Genomic DNA, 19,888 nt, shown 5'->3' with positions numbered 1-19,888 from the left:
ATCTTCCTATAGTGGGCACAGTCAGCTTGCATCTTTTTAAGCACTGGGCTAAAGGCTAAGGATAAAGTCGAAAATGAGCTCAGATAAATAAACAGGGGAAATAAATTCATGTAAAATAGCTACAGCACAAATAGAAAGTAAATGAGATCATATAGAGAGACCCACAGGGTGGTTAAATACAAGATTATTTGGGAGGCTGGGCTCTAGCAGCTGGGGGACCAAGAAAGTTTTCCTATAGACAAGGGTGCCTCACCTGCATCTTTATAGGGAGATAGGAGGGATGAGATGAGCAGGGGTCCATTGTAGACATAGTGTTCAGCCAGTACAAGGTATAGGGACTGGAGCTGGAGTGTCCTGAGCATGGGAGGGGGAGCAGTGTCTAATGAAACTGGCAAAGTAGATTGGGGGCCAGATTATCAAGGATTTTCTAAGCTCCCCAGAGGAATTGATCTTTTATCTTTGAAGCACCAGGAAACCTGGAATTGATTGAGTAGGGGAGTGACACAGAGAAATGTTTCTCTCAGCCCCTCTCCTGACTCAGATGCACCAGTAATCACAATGGGGGTGCTTGGGACCAGTAAGTCCTCAGTGGAGGATTGAGAGAAGCAAACTTTGTTTGCTGCATAAATAGCAGGGAACTAGTTAGTGCTGACTGCAAGCCCCCAAAAATAATTAGACCTCAGCACTTCAAGGAGGAAGGTATTGGCAAAACTGGCACCGGGAGGGTATAAATAGCTCTAAGATAAGACATTGGCCTTTGGGGTCCTGCCTTTTAGTACAGGTTGCTATCATTTTACCCATTTCCTGTAAAGTTGCTGTCCTTTGCAGATTAAAGTGTGCCTCTCTCTTATTCCTTGTATATTTTAGTATGGTATAATAAGAGCCAGAAGTAAGGAGGGAGGGACATTCACTTGGTGGAGGATGGGTGGGGAGAACACTTGGATGGCACTAGGAGAGGGATGATCTGTACCATAGAGAGTCTAGTCCCTGCCCTGAGAAGTTATTTTGAAAAGGTGCTTCACATAGCAGTAGGAACTCAATCAAAGCAAAGTGCAAGAGAGGGCCCTTAAGACCCCATTCACTGTATACTGGTTACAGCTTTGAGGAGAATGGGGTAGTGGGGAGCAAGCTCTAGTCCCCTTTCTGCTACCAGGTAATTGGGTGATTTTGGATAAATCCATTTCCCTCTCTGAGTTCATTTGTAAAATGAAGTGGTTGGAATCCTAAAATGAAAGAGCTGAGAAGGTCATGAAGAGACTGGCCACCCAATCAAACTTGCCTAACTTTACAGATGAGGAAACTGAAGTAGGTCCAGAGAGAGGAAGGGACTTTTCCAAAGTCACACAGTAACTGATTTCATGCCTTCTGTCTCCTAATCTACCTTCCTTTCCTCTCTGCCTTCCTAATTTAGGGGTTTGGTGTGGCAAGGACCAAGCTTAACCTGTGAATTGATGACACAATCTTGGGAAAACAGTCTAAAGGGAATGTAGGAATCAGGAAGATCTGAGTTCAAATCCTACCTCTTGCTAGCTGTGTGACCCTGGGCACTTTACATTTATTTGCCTCAGTCTCTTCATCTCTAAAAGAGGGATGTTAATAGAACCTACTTTCCCAGGTGATTATGAGACTCAAATAAGATAATATATGGAAAGGGCCTTGTGAACCTTAAAGTACTGTAAAAATGGTAGCTCTTATGAAGGTAAAATTGATAACTAATCAGCAAGCATTTATTACTACTGTTCCAATCCCGGGGCACAAATATAATGAAGGAAACAATTTCTACATATTCTAGTGGAGAAGACAAGTCCATAGAAAAGCGTAGACAGAATAAATATAAATAAAGTTATAATCACTTAAGTCATTGAATCCTTGGTAGTTCAGGGGAGAGGACAGTGGCAATTGAAAGAGGAGAATGATCTGGAAAGTCTTCCTGGAAAAATTAGTGATTGAATTTCTTAAAAGAAGAGACCAATCTTAGGAGGCAGCAGTGAGGAGGGAGTGTGTTACAGATAGAGAGAATGGTCAGAACAAAGGCATGCAAATGCTATGTCTGTGTATGTGTGTGTGTGTGTGTGTGTGTGTATAAAACAGAGAGGAAGCCAATTTTACAAGATCTCAGAGTGTGGGATAGGGAAGAATGTCCAGCAAGCAGGGAATATAGATTGGAGTCAGGTTATAAAGCACTTATTAAAAAAAACACAGGAGTTTATATTTTATCTGAGAGGCAATAGGGAGTCATTGAAATTTATTGAATAGGGGAATGACACGATCACATCTGCTCACGAGGAAAATAACTTCAGTAGCATTGTGTAGGATGGATTGGAGTGGCAAGTGACTTCTCACTATAGGTCAGAAGTAATGAGAGCCTGAACTAAGGAAGCTAAAGAAGGGGTCAGATTCCAGAGATACTGAGGAAGTAGAACAAGATTTGGCGACTGATTGGGTATGCAGGGTGAAAGTGAGGAATAGAGGTGAGATAGTGAATCTGAGATTCTTGAGGGATGGTGGTATCTTTGACAGAAATGGGGAGGTTTGGAAGAAGGGAGGGTTTGAGGGGAAAGTTCAGTTTTAGACATATTGAGTCCAAGTTTATGTCTCTGGGACATTGAGTTTAAAATATCCAATATGCAATTGATGACATGGGACCAAAGCTTAGGAGAGACTGGGACTGGAGAAAGATCTGGAAGTCATCTTCATAGAGATAATGGTTAAACTCATGAGACCCAACAAGGTGAATGAGAGCATATACGGAGAAAAGGTAAGGGCAACTAGGAAAGGACCTTGAGGATCTCAAGAGTTAGGAGTCGTGACATGGATGATGAGGCAGTAGAAGAGATGAGGAAAGTGCAATCAGGTAGATAGGAACAGAACCAGGAGAAGGTAGTATCATAAAGACCCACAGATGAGAAAGGAGTCAGGAAGGGAAGGTTGTCTCTAGCTTCATATGTAGCTGCCATATTGAGAGGGATAAACACTGGGAAAAGCTCGTCCAGTTTGGCAATTAAGTGATCATTGATGATTGGTGAGAGGATGGTAAGGATGGGGGAGACTGTAGGGAGGGAAATAGTAGATAGCAATTGAAAAGGATGCAGTCTGCTAGAGAAGACAGGGATGGGATCAAGTGTCTCCACCTAGACAGACACCTGGGAATGGAAGAAAGAGTGGGAAATAACAGTCAAGAGGTTTTGAAATGGAAGGGAGAAGGCTAAGATTTATTTACCAAATCCGGAAAGACTTTTACCCAGTTTATTCCCTAAAGAGCATGGCCTCAGGCAATCATGAGAGGTACTTCCTATACGTTTCTTCACTGTATTGCATAACAAACACCTGGCATTATTATCTCCAGTATGGAACATATGTTGAAAAGATTAAAAAAAAATGGAAAAGAAAATGTAACTAGGTTCAAGAAGGACGTAAGGAAATTTCTGGATGGCAGACCTCAGATGACTCCCAAGGGAGAGTTAGGGAGGATTGGTTGAGTGTGTGGACATTGTGCCAGATGGAGTATAGTCTGACCCAGTAAGGTGTTTCTTATCAGTAAGGTTATCTTTCATCTCTATAGAATAGTTGATGTGGGACAAGGCAGATTGGATGAGATGAACTCAGAATTTCTTTCTAGCTCAAATATTCACTGTTTTGTTCATTCAGTTGACAAAATGTTAAGCCCCTTCTAAATATGCAGAACTCTGAGCACTACTGGGAGAGATAGAAAGTGGAGATAGAAATTATAGTCTGGCAGAGGGATTAAACACATGAATATTTGGTTTCTCTGAATTGAAGATGCAGTCAGTGAAATGGAAAGAGTTTGTTAGGTTTGGAGTTAGGAAATCTACTATATATGTAACTTAGAGCAAGTCACTTAACCTCTTTGGATCCTCAGTTTCCTCTTTTTTTAAAAAATGAGGGAGATGGACTAGATAGTCTCCAAAGGTGTCTTAAAGGTAGGCTATCCTGAGTCTAAGTTGGATTCAGTTATGCATTATCTACTGTACTCTGATATCTGACCTGGGTAGTGTCAATATCTTAGGAATAAATGAGGTATTAAGAAGACCTTTCCCCAGGTTTGTGGCAGGTCTCCAGTTCTAATGATCTAGACCCAGAGAAAAAGGGGAGACAACCGGAGCTTAAATAGCCAGATGATCAATCTATCGAATCCTTTCTGTGAAGAAGGCACTGAAAGAGGAACAAAGAATCAAACAGATCAGATCCCAAGCCAGGAAGTCCAGCAAGAATTAGGGAAGGCACTAAGAAATACAAGATCAGAGCCCAGGTGAAGGAGCTGGGCAACAAGAGATCAGGGTGGAAGAGAGGAGTCCCAATTAACAGACAACCAAAATGAAGCTTAATACTGATCCAAAGACTGCACAACAGGAACTTGAATGTAATTTAGACCCAGGGCAAGCACTACTTTCCAAGTGGGATTGGGGGAGGGGCTTTGCATTTACTGACAGCTAGATTGGCATTGATGGTTGGTCATGTGATCTCTTCTTTTCCTGATGAGTTTGGTTCATTTGGTTCACTCTGGTTCATTTAGTCCTGAACTTAGACCCTAGCAAATGCATGATTACAAAGGTTGATGAAGCCCTTCCTCCCTTTTCTGTTCCAATCTCAATTTGTTATAAGTTCCTAAGGATTTTTTAAAAATGTGTTTTCTGTTCATTTGTTACAAACTTTCTATGTGAGCCTTAATAGATTTCCTTTTTTTTTTTTTGGTTCCCTGTGTAGCTGGACTTTTCAAAAGTGTTACATCTTGGGGCAGGTAGGTGGCACAGTGGATAGAGCCTCGGCCCTGGAGTCAGGAGGACCTGAGTTCGGATCTAACTTCAGACACTTAAGAATTGCCTAGCTGTGTGACCTTGAGCAAGTCACTTAACCCCATTGCCTTGCCAAAAAAAACCCCAACCAAAAGTGTTATGTCTTAATAATGCTCTCATAAATGAGCAGCCTTGTGAGCCTGGCTGAGGCTCGGGATGACCAGCTGCTTACATTCCTGGGAAGGAGGGAAGGGTACAGGAAGAAGGAAAGAGAAGGAGAAAAGCAATGAAATATGAAGGGATTGAATGCAAGTTCTGAAAGGGCAGGGACTAATCTTCCTGCTTGTATTTATATCACTTTGGCCCACAGTAAGCACTTAATGATGCTGTATCGATTATCTGTCTATAGGTCACGTATCTATCTACCTATCATTTTCCCATCTACTTGGGAAACAACTGGGAAATCAAATATCAAGGCTCAGATGGAAGACCTGGGCAATAAGAGTCCAGAATTCAGGAGAGGACATCCATCCATCCATCCATCCATCCATCCATCCATCCATCCATTCATCCATCCATCCATCCATCCATCCATTAATCGTAAAGTTCAAAGAGAAAGGAAGACTATAAAGAAAATTGGGTGACTTAAAAGAAGGAACCCGGGAAGCTTTTCCTTTCTTGACTCTCTCCCCTTTTCCAAGTTATCTTTCTACATTTCAAGGATTATGGGATAATAAAAACTATACTGTTTTGGGGCTCAAGAGTCCTAAGTCCTAGGTATGTCATTCTCTACTACATGGCAGTCAAGACTCTTCACCTATGAGGGACTCACTTTTGCTCTCTACAAAGTGAAGGAAGTTTCTCTGGCTTTTCATGTCCTGGAAGAGGATGCCTGCACACCTTTATTTGATGCATTGATACAAATATGCTTTGCTTCTTCAGAGAAGAATTCTAGCTCCCAGTTGCAGGCTGTGGCTGTACATCAAACCCACGTGGATTTGGAGCTAGTGCATTCATAGAAACAAACAATTCTAATTGTTTTAATTACCCCCAAGTAGCTAGCAATTTCCAGAAGACTTGAGAGCACTGTCTTGAGAAAGCTATTATTACACTGTCACTTTTCATGTCTTTCGGATACAGGCATGGTAATTGCAGACCCCTCCCTTTTCTCCCCCTCTCCCCACAAGAATAAGGCTGGATTGCTCTTCCCAGTTTTACATAACAGTCATATAACTCCTCTAGGCAAGAGATCTGAGATTTAGTGAGGCTTTGGCCTTCCTGGGCAGCCTTAGTGGGCCAGCAGTATGGAAAAAGTAAGTAAAACCTTGCCTAGATTGAGAAAGAAATAACTACCATTTTAGCCCTGGACTTGGAATCAGAAGACCTGAGTTCAGATCACCTATCTGCCATTCAACTGTGTGACCTTGGACAAGTCATTTCAAAGACTCTTTCCCTTCATCCATCAAATGGGAAGAAAACCGCTTGTACTTCTTCCTTTACATGGCTATTTTGAGGAAAGCATTTGTCCAACCTTAAAGCACCATAAAAATTATGATTGATGTTAATGCTGCTGCTACTGTTGCTGTTGTTAATTTTGTCTGGCTAAGACTGAGGTGGGTGAAGACAGTGGATTTTTACCCTGGGTCTTCTTAAGCAGAGTCTTATGCAGTGGAATAGAATGTTGCAGTACTCAAAGGGGCTGTGCAGGTGATCTAGTCCTAACTTCTCATTTTGCAGATGAGAAAACAGGTCGAGAGAGGGAAAGTGCTTTAAACAAGGTTCACACAGTACCTTAGAGTTAAAGCTGAAAGTGATCTCAGATGTCGAGTCCCATATCCTCATTTTATAGAGGAGGAAACTGAGGCCCAGTGAGGTGAAATGATTTGTCCAAGGGTGTACAAGCACAAAGAGGTCCATGGTAAAGCCTGGGAATGCTTTAGTTTGGTCAAGGGACTTGTTTGAGGCCTGCAGAAATCAGCTCTTTTTCTCCATCCCATGATTCTTTGGAAGCCAGTAGTAGCCTCTTTAATGATGCCTTGACAGCATTCTTTGAAATCCACTGATGATGATGCTTTTCAGGCCCCGGCCTTTCTGGTGACATCTTCAATGCCACTGTTTGTTTTCTGTAGACACTGAGAGCCTGCAGTTGCAGGAACACCAGGTATCTTCCAAAAAGAGGCTCTTGTGATGAGAAGAGCATCAGCTCCCATTTCTCGACCACTTTGGTAGGTTAATAAAGAGCTTCCCTCTTGTCAGTTGAGGTAGACTGGAAGGGAATGCAAAGATTATTCCATTTTACAGATAAAGGAAGCTCTTAAGATCAGGAACTATTTGTTTTGGCCTTTGTCTTCCCAACTCCTAGCCTAGGGCCTAGGATCATAGCTAAGGACCAGAGAAATCATGTAATCCAACCCCCTCACTTGACAGATGAGAAAAGTGAGACTGAAGTTAGATGGCTTACCCAAGGTCACACAGGTGGTAAATGACAGAGTCAGAATTTGAACTCCAGGCTTGTGACTGAGTCTTGAATTCTTTGCACTGGTTTGTGGAATGACTTGATTGAATAGATATCAAAAAATGCATTGTGAAGAGATTGTACAGGTACTAATTTGTCATACTTGTGTTGCTACCACTACTACTACCCCAGCTAGGTAAATACTTTTACTGGAGTTGGGATGAATGAGTGAGGAAATGAATGAATGAATGAATGAATGCATGAAAGAAAAAAAAGCACATTAAGTGTTATTGTATGCTAAGCACTAGGGATACAAGCAGAAAAGTGAGATAGTCCTTGCTCTCAAGCAGCTCACATTCCAGTTGGGGAAGACTGTATGGGAAGGGTGAACTGCAAGGATGGGTGGCAAGTTCTCAAAGTCCTCAGACTGCAGAAGTCAGACAGATACCAAGACTCCAGGGTTTGGGGACTGCATCACTGTCAGATGACAACGCTGAGGCCTGGAAGGCCTGATGCAGGGCAAGTGGTGAAAACTAAAGAGCCTTTGAATGCAGAGGCAGAGCAGACATTCTTCTCCATCTCCCTGGGAGGAATAGAGTTTGTCATTCCCAAGTTATCTATATGGCATGAGTAGTGCAGCCTGGGTAGGGTCTGGATAGTGTAAGACTGAGAGGAGGAGGAGGAAAGTGAGGAAAAAGGCAACATGGGAAAGGTCACCCAATGTGGTGGTTGTTCTCCCCCCCCCCACCTCCCATTTTGCCCTCATGGGTTCTTGGTGGCCTGCTGCTGGGGGAGGGGATGAAGGGAAGGCAAAGGGATTAATCCATATCAGCAGAGCATCTTGGCAGCTTTCTGGGGGTGGGTACTTGCACATAAACTTTATCATTTGCCTTGAGTAAATGTTTTATTTTAGGTTTATATGCCTGGAACATGCTGGGCAACAGGATGACCATTAGATGGAGGCTTTTGAGCTGTAGATTGGATTGGATTGGATGATTATCCTTAAAAGCCCTCTGAACCAAGGAAGTAGCAAGTGATCCCAGAGCCAAGATGGAGGTGGGATGGGGTTCAGGCTAGATTTTGTGAGGTTTGTCCAGGACAACTTCAGAATTTGTGTAAGACTATTCTGGAGTATTAGGTTAAGCTAAGGTTAACTATTCTAGTAGAGAAAAGGTTTGGTTTTTTAGTATTGGTGGTAATGTAAAAAGCTGCCATCTCCCCGCATTTCCCAAAACAAATGATGAGCTCTTTTACTCCCAAACAATCCTCACACATTCCATTCTTTTGAAAGGTGGACAGAATTCATAGAAACTCATCTCTGGGAGTTAGGGGGCCAGAAAGTATCCTCAAGGCCTACTTAATAACCCCTCTCTCATTCTTGGAGCAGTAGCTGGTAGACATTGTCCTCTTGGGCACTGGAATTTAATATGCCAAATTGACTCTGTCTTTCCCAGCTCTTGCCTTGTTTCTGACTTTTTTTTCTCTCTCTCCCTTCCTTCCCTCTCTCTCCAGCAGCTGTTTCTTTTGCTCTGCCAGAAGCACATATTTTACTATCAATTTTCCTTCTTGTATTTCCAACTTCAATCTCAGTGGGGGGGGGGGGGAGAGGGAGGGAGAGAGGAGAGAGAGAACGAGAACAAGAGAGATTGAGTTTTCCCTTTTTTTTATTTAAGGCAATGGGGTTAAGTGACTTGCCCAAGGTCACACAGCTAGGCAGTTATTAAGTGTCTGAGGTGGTATTTGAACTCAGGTACTCCTCATTCCAGGGCCGGTCCTCTATACATTGTGCCACCTAGCTGCCCTCCTTTTCCTTTTTAATGGAACCCATTGGCAGCTACTAGCCTTCTGGGGAAAGCACAGCCTTCTGGGGAATGTAGTTCCCCACTGGATTATCTGTACCCTGGAACTGTTCCCTTACTTCAGCAAACATCCAGATGAGAAATGAAAATAAAAATGACAAAAAAAAAAATCTGGAACTGTCGAGACTGGGGAGGGGAGTACATTTGAAAGTTATCCTGGGCATTAGCCTAGAGCAATCACAAAAATCTTGGATTAGGAGTCAGGTGACCTGGGTTTGAGCTTCTCTGAGCCTCTCTCCATTCTCTGTAGAATAGGAATCCTGCTTGGGCTTCCTCCTTTCCAGGGTTGCTTTGAACTCTAATTATAGCTCTGGAGAAATGGAAGCTGCCCTCATGATTCCAGTTGCATCCTTGACAAGCCCTGCGTTATTTATGGTATGAAAGCAACCCTTAAGCATCACAGGCTTCCTAGGCCACAGCCCTGAGCCCTCTGCCTTAAGTAGAGGCTTTCAGCCTATCAACATGCAGCCAATTTTCCCATCATGCTCCTCACCAACCTCCCCAGGACTTCAGTAACCTCTGCTGCCAAGCCTCAGGCTTAGCCAAACTCAGCTAGAAGAATAGATCCTCTAAGTTCCCCTAAAGATTTGGACTTGAGCTGGCAAGGGCTTTGTTGGGAAATCGGTAAATTTGGCTTGTATTATTGTGACTGCATTATGCAATTTAAATCAATTTGACAGATATTCATTTAACACCTACTGTTTGTAGAGCTCTATGCTAGGTGAAGGGGATACAGAAACAAATAAGAAAATAGTCCTGGTCTTCAAGGCTCTTCCACTTTAGACTGCTACTTGGAATAATCATGGAAACAAAGTGTTCTAAAATTTGGAAAGCTTTAATAGGTATTAGTCCTTTTGAGTCTCTCAACAATCCTGGGGTGGGGGTGGGGTGCTGCTTTTAGTAGCTTTATTTTACAGGTGAAGAATCTGAGATTCAGAGAAGTTAAAGGTTTTGAATAGAACATGTCCATCTCTTTTGAAAAATTCCTCAACAGCAATCTCACAAATGAGTCTTTATAGTTCCTGTTTGTTCTGTGTAACCGTGGCCAACCTGAGCTGTGCCAAACCCCAAGGATACTATAACTTTGGTGTCCCATATCTTTGTCCTTCTTTAGCAAAAGTCCTCTGGAAAAGCATTGTTCAACATGAGTTGCTGTCACCTTAACCTGGCGGAGAAAGAATACTTTGGATTGGAATTCCGAAGCCAGTCAGGAAACAATGTAAGTTGGTTTGATCCTAAAGCTCTTGGGGTCAAAACTGGGCTTGAGGTTTGAGTCACATAAGACCCAGGAATGGGAGAAGTGGACCAACCAATTTGGGGTGTTGATTTCTACTCCTTGCCACACCTGAAACGGAATCTATCCTCAGCAGGCTGAATATGGATTAGGTCCATTCAGCAAATAGTGTTTAACCGTCTGTGGTGGGGAAGACCTTTATTACAGTGGGTTCCGTGATGAAGCTACAAAGCTGGAATTTGATACAGGTCTTATCCTCCCTGAGTTTCTCTTCTAATGGGGAAAAGGCCAAGTAAATGAGCATGAGACAAGTGAAAGGGGGATGAGTGCACAGGAGAGGACCTCATGGATGCATTTCATTTCTTAGTAGGATTCTTTTACTCTTGTTTAGAGAGAGTACTATTTGTGCTAAAACCCAATTCTTTTCTGTCTTGTGAGGGAGGAGGGGAAATTTGACAGTGGATCTGTCTCTCTGGTAAGCTAAGCCTGACTTAAGACGACCTTCTCAAACTCCCCATTCACTTTCCCAGTCTGAACCATAGCAGCAAATCTTTAGGGAAAGAGGAGCTAGTCCTCCTTCCCTCCCCAAGTTCTCCCAGTTGGGCTAACCAATGGGCACCTTTGCCATCTGGCCACTTTACCCTGGAGGCTTATGTTCATTCATTAAATGCTGCCATTTATAGGTCATAGGTTTTAATTGGAAACCAAATTGCTTCCATTATTCATCTGTGGCAACTCAGGAAATGAGTCTCTGCCACCTCTCTGTAATCAATATGAAGGCAGGGGAGTAATTCGGGGAGCACGGGCCTATAATCAGGAGGGTTTTCTTTCAGTGTATATCAGCAAGAGGACAAAAGAGGCAGGCGAGGTTGGGAACTTTGTATCATCTTTTGGACACTGACCAATCTCAAACTGCCTTTTAAATCCAGAGTACCCAGCTAATAGTAGGTTAATTGGTGTGTGTTTGTGTGTGTCTCTGTCTCTGTCTCTGTGCATTTCCCCTGATCTCTACTCTAGTCACCTTTTTAATTCCCGCCCTTACAGGTTTGGTTGGAACTTCTAAAGCCTATAACAAAACAAGTTAAAAGTAAGTGTCACAACATAGACTGCTACTCAGCAGGTGGGATATGGGGGGGAAACAACAGTAACAACAGAAGACCTGAGTTTGTATCCCAGCTCTGCTATTCGTAGCTCCGTAACTGTGGGCAAGTTGATTTGAGCTCTCTTGCCTTCATTTTCTTTATAAAAAGACCATTTTTCCAACAGATGACCTCTCAGGTCCCTTTAGGTCTGCCTGGTGTCTAGGTCAGGGGAGCTGGCAGAGAGAGAAGCCAGGGCCTGAGATTTCCCAGAAAGCAGCAGGTAAGATCTTAGAATCTCAGAGGTGAGAGGGAGAGAAAGGGAAGAAAGAATGAGAGTGACATTACTTTCAGGGTCAGGAAGGACTCCTAGAGAAGACTGGGTTGAAAATGGAAGAGAGCAGGAGGGGGAAGTAGTGGCAAAGCAGTCTCTGCCACTGTCGCTATCCTCTTCCGGAGCTCAGTTTCCTTTTCAGAATGACGAGGCTAGACTAGGTGATTGCTAAGGCCCTGTCCAGCTCTAAATCCTATGAGCTTATGATTTTAAACCATTTCAGTGACCAAGTCCAGTTGCATAAGCCCCTGACGTGAATGTGAGTACTATTACTGAAGCCTCTGAGGCATCAGATGAGTTTTATGGAAACCCCATAATCTCTGTGGTATTTGGCTTGATCTGGGCAGAGTAGGTGAGAAACTTGAGGGTTACAGCCCTTGAGGAATATGTTCAAATGCTCTGCCAGTTAGCAGATCCTTGAACCTGAATGGGATGTGACTGTCCCACTGAAAACCCATTTACCCTTTGCTTGAAGAAGTTTGGGTTGTAATTGGGAGTGGAGCCCAAGACCAGGCCAAAGCATTCCTGCCTTCCTTTAAGATTTAGGAGTCAGGACCTTGAGAGAGAGACAGCTCCCTCACTTCTCCACACATTTCTCAGTTCTCTCAGCCACCAAGCTGGTCCTTATTTCTGATTACTAGAGAGCTCTTTAAAATTAGACCATTATATTTCATCTGCCATACACACTGTGAAACCCACAGGATCAGTCTGGGAATTCTTGACTCATTGAGCAGCGTGAACACTCGTCTTTGTCATGGAATTTGAGCATCTCAGAATTGACAGGGACCTTGGGGGCCTCCAGTCCAGTTCCCTTAGGAGGAGGAACTCTCTCTCTCCCCTCTTTCCCCTTGCAACACAGTAAATTGTCAGACTTCACTGATCTTTATGATTTAGGATCTCAAAGCAGAGAACAGGTTGGGCTCCTACCTGATGTTTTCCAGGACCATGCACTATCTCTGGAAGCATAAAGTAGCTCCGCTATGGCACTTTGGAGATCTTTAATCTGAGCAATAGTGTTATCCATCCTTGTCTTTTGTTCTTTAGCTTGAGGAATGGGGAATCATGGGCTGGGCACACAATTTCCAGTCAATGAAGGTAAATTCAGTGGCAAAACTCATTGCACTAGTGTTTCTCTGAATGTGGCTCTTTCAGTCCTTCTTCTCTCTGCTTTCCCCCCCTCCCCCATCATTCCCTAGTTAAGCCATACTGAGCAAAGGCACAGTGCTTAAGAAAAGAGGAAATTCTGATTTAAGACAGTATCTATTTTAATAAAAAGGAAGGCACATCCCAATTCTAATACAGAATTCAGAATGGCACAGCTGCCATTGGCTGTCTTCATCTCCTCTCCTGAGAGTTACTGGTCTGGTGGGTAGATCAGACAAACCTTGTAAACCTAACTCACTTTGATTTCAGCAAAGCATTGGACAAAGGTTTTCCTGCTAGGTCAGTGATAAAGATGGGAGACATGGGCAAAATGAAAGGACAGGCAGGTGGATGAATGGGACTGGTTGAATGGGAAGACCCAGAGAGTGAATGTCATCAGGGTGAGGGGCCAACTTGGAAAGGGTTCCAAGCATCTGTGCCTAGCACACCCCTAGCACATTGTCAGGGAGCATCTCCCTGGAAAGGAGAGTCAACACTGCCTAAGGGCTTTACAAATGTTAACTCTTGGAACCCTCCCAGCTAGGGACCCTAATTAATCCCATTTTACAATTGAGGAAACTGAAGCCAACAGCCCTTACATAACTTGCCTAGGGTCACATAGTGTCTGAGGTCAGATTTGAATTCAGGTCTTCCTGACTTCAGATCTGCTGCTCTATCCATAGCACCAACTAGTGAATCAAAAGATTTCAGACTCAAATTGAATAGATGAAATTCTATAAGGATACAAGTCAAGTTCAACAGAAATTCAAACAGTCAACTTAAAAAGTATACAGTCTAGAAGGTGGGCATTGTTAGATAATAGTTCCTGTGGAAAAAATCAGAGGGGGGTTTCAGTGGACCCCAAGATAAATATGAGTCAGTAGTGTTAAATGAAAGTCAAAAAGGGGGCTAATGCTATCTCAACATTTCCAGGATAAAGGAAATGATCATTCTGCTATACTCTGCTCTGGTCAGACTACGCTGAAGATGTTTAGTCCCAAGTACCATGTTTTAGGAAAGAGTAGTCAAGCCAGTGTGTTGGTAACAGGATGACCATGATACTGAAAGGTGCTAAGATCATGTGACATAGAAGGCTCAGTAGAAGAAATTATTATTATTTAGTCTAAAGAAGATAAGACATAGAAGGGAGATGATCACGTGACATTTTGGAGTATTGATGGACTTTGGCCCCAGGGAGGAGAACTAGAAATGATGGGAGGATGTTGTAAAGAGACATAATGATGTAAGGTAATAACCCCTAAGTAGAACTTTGAAGTAGTGAATACTCCTTGTCTAGGAGTTAGATGATGGCATGTTGGGGATGTTATCGGAGATTCTTTTTTTTTTTTTAAGGGTTGTTTTTTTTTTTTTTTTTGCAAGGTAAATGGGGTTAAGTGGCTTGCCCAAGGCCACACAACTAGGTAATTATTAAGTGTCTGAGGCTGGATTTGAACCCAGGTACTCCTGACTCCAGGGCCGGTGCTTTATCCACTACGCCACCTAGCTGCCCCTATATTGGAGATTCTTGTTCAGGGACCAATTGACCTCAGAAATTCCTTCTAGTTCTTACGTGCTACCATTCTGATTCTTTAGTCATTTGATTTTAAGCACTCTGTTCAGCTCTTGGGGAAATGCAACGTTGAGGTCATTCAGTTGAGTAGCTTTTTATTAAATTCCTATAGTACCCAAGACTTTCTGGATCTCACGGTCTTGTGCCTGCCCTGCTGGAGCTTATATCTTAATCAGGATTTGACTTACCTGAATGAAATCTAAAAGGGAAAGAACCAACTTGAATTGGGGAGGGATTGGTGGGGAAGAATGGGCAATGACTGTAAAGATATATATGTTCTTGATGGGCATTTAAATTAAACTTATGAAGATGTTGTGTTTTAAGACCCTAAGGAGATTCTTTTCAAATTTATGGTGAAATTTTTCCCAGTGGATCCTGGACACCTGAGAGACGAGCTGACAAGGTATTTATTGTACTTCCTCATGTAGGCTGAAACCTTTATCTCATGAAGTCATTGCATGAATGGAAGACTTGGAGTTAGTCTAGTGGGGAGGGAGGTCCTTGTATCTCCCCCTCAACTACCACTACTGCCCCACACATGACCTGTGAACCCTACATCTGCAGCAGAGGTCAAGTATCATTCAGGAATAAGATGTTGGGTTGGGAACCCATTCATCTAGGTTGCCAGGGGATGATGGGGGCACATGGTATCAGTGATCCCCCAGTGTCACAAGTGCTGGGTGCCTACCAGCAGCAGGAAGCAGTAACCATGGGCCATCTTTGATAGAGATGGGAGGATGCTGTCTGTTCTCTCACTCCAAGTTGACCTAGTTGGGCATGCAAACCTTAGGCTTATCTTTTTGACCTGGTGGATGGTTAATTTTTCATACAAAATTCTATTTCCTCTCTTTATGATTCAAGCTGATTTCAGTGGGGATTAAAAGCTGTAGGTATGTAGAGGTATTGGGGACTATAGCAGGTGGGAGAGAAAATAATTGATGACAGATGGCTGCCAGGGGGCTAGTCTTGTCTCATAAATGTTTTCTGTTTTCTGCAAAACTTTTTCTTTAGTAATGGATGAATATACCCTGAAGCCTTAGCTCCCTACAGAGGTAATCTACATTTCTGGGGTGCTTTAAGGTTGATTAATAAAGATAATAACCTTTACAGCACTTTTCTCGTAACAGTGCAAGGGTACAGATGGTGAAATGATCATTATACTCATTTAACAAATGAGAAAACTGAAGCCTGAATTGGGGACTCAGAGTTCTAGAACCCATCTAAAATATGATGCACTGAGAATCTGCTATACCACCCTGGCTCCCCACAGTCAAAATGCCTGGATAAATACACTCTCACCTCACTAGACGTGACTTCTTTTCTGGAAAAGGACTTTGAAAACCATTTTCTTGCAGTCTTTTCTTTGTTTTTTCCCTCCCTTGACCCAACTGCTGATTGCAGGACCACAGTACAATGGAAATTTGCATAGCCCAGCACACCAGATTTTAGCACCTCTCTTGTGATTCCACATGTGCTGATATCTAGGCAAGATTTGGATTTTTGGATCCCTACATGTACCTTGAGTTATAGACCTTAGAACCTAAAGGGACCTTGGAAATTCTCTTAACTCAGTTCTACCCCATTTTGCAGAGGAGGAAACTGAGATTCAAAGAAAGGGAAGGTCTTGGCAAAGGTCACACACTCAGTAAGTATGTATATGGGAAATGCATTCAGACTGTGGTATGGTGATATTCTTGCCACCAGACCACTTGACCACATTAGACCAAAATAAATTTCATAAGAAATGAAAGGAACCCAGTCTCAATTATGGACAATGGAAGAAAGGACTCACTAGACCAGGAATTCTTTACCTTTTTTGTTTTTGTTTCACCCCTTGGGTGACCCCCTTGGGCATGCTGGTGAAGGTGAAGGATGCAAACCTCCTCAGGATGTTTACAATTGTGCAAACCAAAATACCGTCTGCAGTTTATTGAATAAGGGGGAGACATACTCTTTGAGAAAATCAGTTTGGTGGCTGAGGATGAATTAAAGAGAGACTTGAGGCTGGCAGATCCCCTAACAGCTATTGCAGTGGTCCGGGCATTTGAAGTGTTGAGGGCCTGGGTCAAGGGAGTGGCAGTGGCAGAAGACACAAGGGAGGGGGTGTACTAGAGGTGCTGCCAAGGTGAAATTAACAGACCTTGCCAACAGATTGGATATAGGGCAGGAGAGAAAATGAGGAGATATAGATGACATTCACATTGTGGGCTTAGATACTATTTATATTGAAATGGAGTTATCAGAATATTTCTAAATCACATTCATGACCCCAGGTTAGGAACTATTTCTCTAGAATATTCATAACAGCATGGCTAAAGAATGTGGGCCAAAGGTCATCCATCTGGTGATGCTTGAGCCTTTGAGAGGAGTGTGACTTACAGACCTTGTTCTCAGGCATTGGTCACTCTGTGATACAGAGAATCTGGCTATGCTTGAAGGCAAGAAATGCCTGAGGGAATGGAAGCTTCTTCTAGCATCTTGATTATTTGGACTCTAGGGAGCCACCACACCAGAGCACATCAACGTATACCCCACAACTCCTAGGCCCAGAGCTGGAGGGACTCATCTGTTTGACATCATGGTCCCCTTAGGAAGTGTGATGAACCTGTGAACCCCTTTTCAAAATAATGGTTATGGTGCATAAAACATAGGATCACAGAGGGGGTCAATTACATTAAAATTGAGTTTCCAAAATATAGAGAAAAACGTTTTGGAAATCTTGGGTAAGTTTCCATATTTTAGAGAGTTGCCTAGGGGCACTCGACCACTTTGTGTGCTTGTGTGCGGGAGGCTGGCCTTGAAGCCAGGCCTTCTTGTCTCTGAGGCCAGGGCTCTCAGTCTGCCACATCATGCCACCTCTTGATTGGGCAGCCTGGAAAGCTGACTACAATTCTGGTCCCTTACTGACTGAGTGACCTTGGACCCAATCCTTTGTCTCGGAGCCTGAGTTTATTCATGTGTAAAATGGGGCTAAAGAAACTGGTACTACCTCTCCTCCAGGACCATTGACAAGGAGGTTGCTATGCAAGCCTCTAAAGAGTATAAAGATGTGAGTTGTTAACATAAGCCTAACAGAATATTGAATCCTCTGAGCTGTGACACTAACCTGTTGGCCATCTCATCAATACCTGGACAGATGGCATAGCTGAGGTCCAGAGTTGGGAAGTGATTTGTCCATTCTCACACAGGTAGTAATAGAGATGGACCTTGAACTTGGGTTTCTGGACTCCTGGGCCAGGCCCAGGGTTATGGCAGTACTTGCTCTTAAATCAGCTTGAATCTCTGGGAAGGAACAAAGTGGTGTTCTTGTCATTGTTCTTGCTTTCTCTAGGGGACTTGCCTCCTAACTGTACTGAGACTTGCTTTCTATCATGCAGGTATCTCTTTGCCCTTCAAATCAAGAAGGATCTGGCCCAAGGAAGGCTTCCCTGCAGTGACAACTGCACAGCCCTGCTGGTGTCTCACATTTTACAATGTAAGTGTGTACATGTGTGTGTGTTCAGGGTGTGTGGCCAGACACCTGAAGAAGTGTCTCCTCAGCCAGGGCACATTTTGATAGAGGAGTAGAGTATTATCTGACTAGGAAGCAGATTGCACCTGGAGAATCTCAGCCACTATCCTCAACAGCATCCCAGAGACTCCTGGAGGGGTGGCCTGATTTGATGAGGGACTCCATCGCAGCACTGGCCTCTCTGTGACTGCCCTTCATGGTGGAGGTGAATCTGGCTTCTCAAAGTCTGGAACCTCCAAGTGTAAATATTTCTGATAGGTCCCACCAAACTGGAAAGACACTGCAGATGGGCCCTGTGATAGACTGTGGGGTATTTATTTAAGGTCCAGCCTAGAAAAGTTTCAAGTGATATAGCACAGTATACTAGATGAAGGTTTGGGCCCTAGCAAATCTCCAGACCTATCTGATGATAGCTAGGTGCTAGCACTGTCTAGCACTTTCCATATATTATCTTTTGGGACTCAATACATCCCTGGGAGGTAGGTACTATTATACCCATTCTACAGATGTGGAAACTGAGGCTCAGAGATTTTAAGTGATTTACCCAGGGTCTCACACTTCTATCTAATGTAAGATTTGAACTCATTTCCTCCTGATTTCCATTCCAGAAATCTATTCGCTGTGTCACCTAGCTGCCTGTGCTTTAAGTCATAGCAGCATTTTGATCTGTGTTGAGGGAAGGAATAAGCAAACTCCTGAAATTATAGGCCGTTGAATTATAGGGACCTCACTCTAGAGCTGGAAGGGCTCTCAGAGGTCAACTAGTCCATCCCCCTCATTTTATGAGGGAAGGGTGGACTGAGACCCAAGGAGGGGGAAGAACCTGCCCAAGGTTGCACAGGCAATGAGCACCAGAAGTGAAATTTGGACTCAGGCCTTCTGACTATAGGACCAGTGCTTCCCCCCCCCCCCCCCACACACACACACAACTTTCCTACCTTGTTTCTCAGTATCATAACTGTTAATGGAATTATGGTCAGAGTTCTAGCAGGAACCTTTAGAGATCATCTCATCCAATCCTCTCATTTTACAAATGAGGAAATTGAGTCCCCCAGAAGGAAGAGACTTGTCAAGACCCTACAGCTCTAGATAGCAGTGTGCAGGGCCTGTTTGTCAGATTGGACTCACCCTGAGAAACAAAGCCACCTAAAGTCCATCATCTTCTTTGCTCAAGCCAAACAAAATTGGATGGGAGGAGAGAAATTGAGTGCAGACAGGCTGAGCTGCCCAAAGCTTTTGGCCCGTCTTATGGTTTGAGTTATCCCCTGCTCAACTGTGTTAGCCCAGATAATCCCAGCCTGACAGGGATGGCACCTTAGCCCACACTCGTCCCCACAAGAGGCTCAAGAGGCTTCGTGATGAAGCATTCAATCACTTTCCCGTTTTTCTTCTCAAAATTCAACTTATGGAAGAAATGCTCAAAATTCTCATTTCTTGAGAGAAAAGCTGGCATTGCCAGGGTTACTGTAGAGCTCATCTGAGCCTCGGGGAAATTTCCAAGGCACCAAGAGTTTGAATGACTTACCCAAGGTCATGTAATCCAGGGGGTGGCAGAGGAAGGGCATCAATGGTGGGTGGTTTTCCTGGGACCAACCCTTTATATATTTCATGTCCCTTCTCAGGTACTAGAATGATGCCCTTCCCACCCCAGCCTGAATAAACTGAGTCAGTCTGAGAGTCAGGAAAGTCAGCTATGTGACCCTGGGCAATTCACTATCCTCTCATCCCTAGTTTTTTTGTCTCTAAATTGGGAACCATAATATCATATAATTCATAGGGCTGTTGTATCACATGACTATAAAATTTTCAGTGGAAACATGGGCCAACATTGCAAATTGGGGCTTGTTTTATTGGTTTGTTGATTTCCCTAGACCTAAGAAATGATGGAGACAATGCAAATCATGCAGATTCAACTTAAAAAGTATGTCATGGGTACATTTTCTTTTCCC

General features: G+C 43.4%; 1 protein-coding gene across 22 annotated transcripts in view; it reads left to right on the top strand.

Annotated features, from left to right (window-relative positions):
- The window catches only part of FRMD7 (FERM domain containing 7), a 63,674-nt gene that overhangs the window by 31,110 nt on the left and 12,676 nt on the right, over positions 1 to 19,888 (top strand). For 14 of the 22 annotated variants that reach the window (XM_074201190.1, XM_074201191.1, XM_074201186.1 and 11 more), the window contains 4 exons: positions 4,726 to 10,287; positions 11,347 to 11,389; positions 14,753 to 14,831; positions 17,806 to 17,903. In XM_074201190.1, the coding sequence (XP_074057291.1) occupies positions 10,213 to 10,287; positions 11,347 to 11,389; positions 14,753 to 14,831; positions 17,806 to 17,903 (295 nt within the window). In that variant the 5' untranslated portion in view covers positions 4,726 to 10,212. The remainder of the gene's footprint in view (positions 1 to 4,725; positions 10,288 to 11,346; positions 11,390 to 14,752; positions 14,832 to 17,805; positions 17,904 to 19,888) is intronic. The other 8 variants (XM_074201179.1, XM_074201183.1, XM_074201192.1 and 5 more) reach the window with 6 other exon arrangements.

Source organism: Macrotis lagotis, chromosome X (genome assembly GCF_037893015.1).
Source record: "Macrotis lagotis isolate mMagLag1 chromosome X, bilby.v1.9.chrom.fasta, whole genome shotgun sequence".
Classification (NCBI taxonomy): Eukaryota; Metazoa; Chordata; class Mammalia; order Peramelemorphia; family Peramelidae; genus Macrotis; species Macrotis lagotis.
This window is presented reverse-complemented; position numbering and strand designations above follow the sequence as displayed.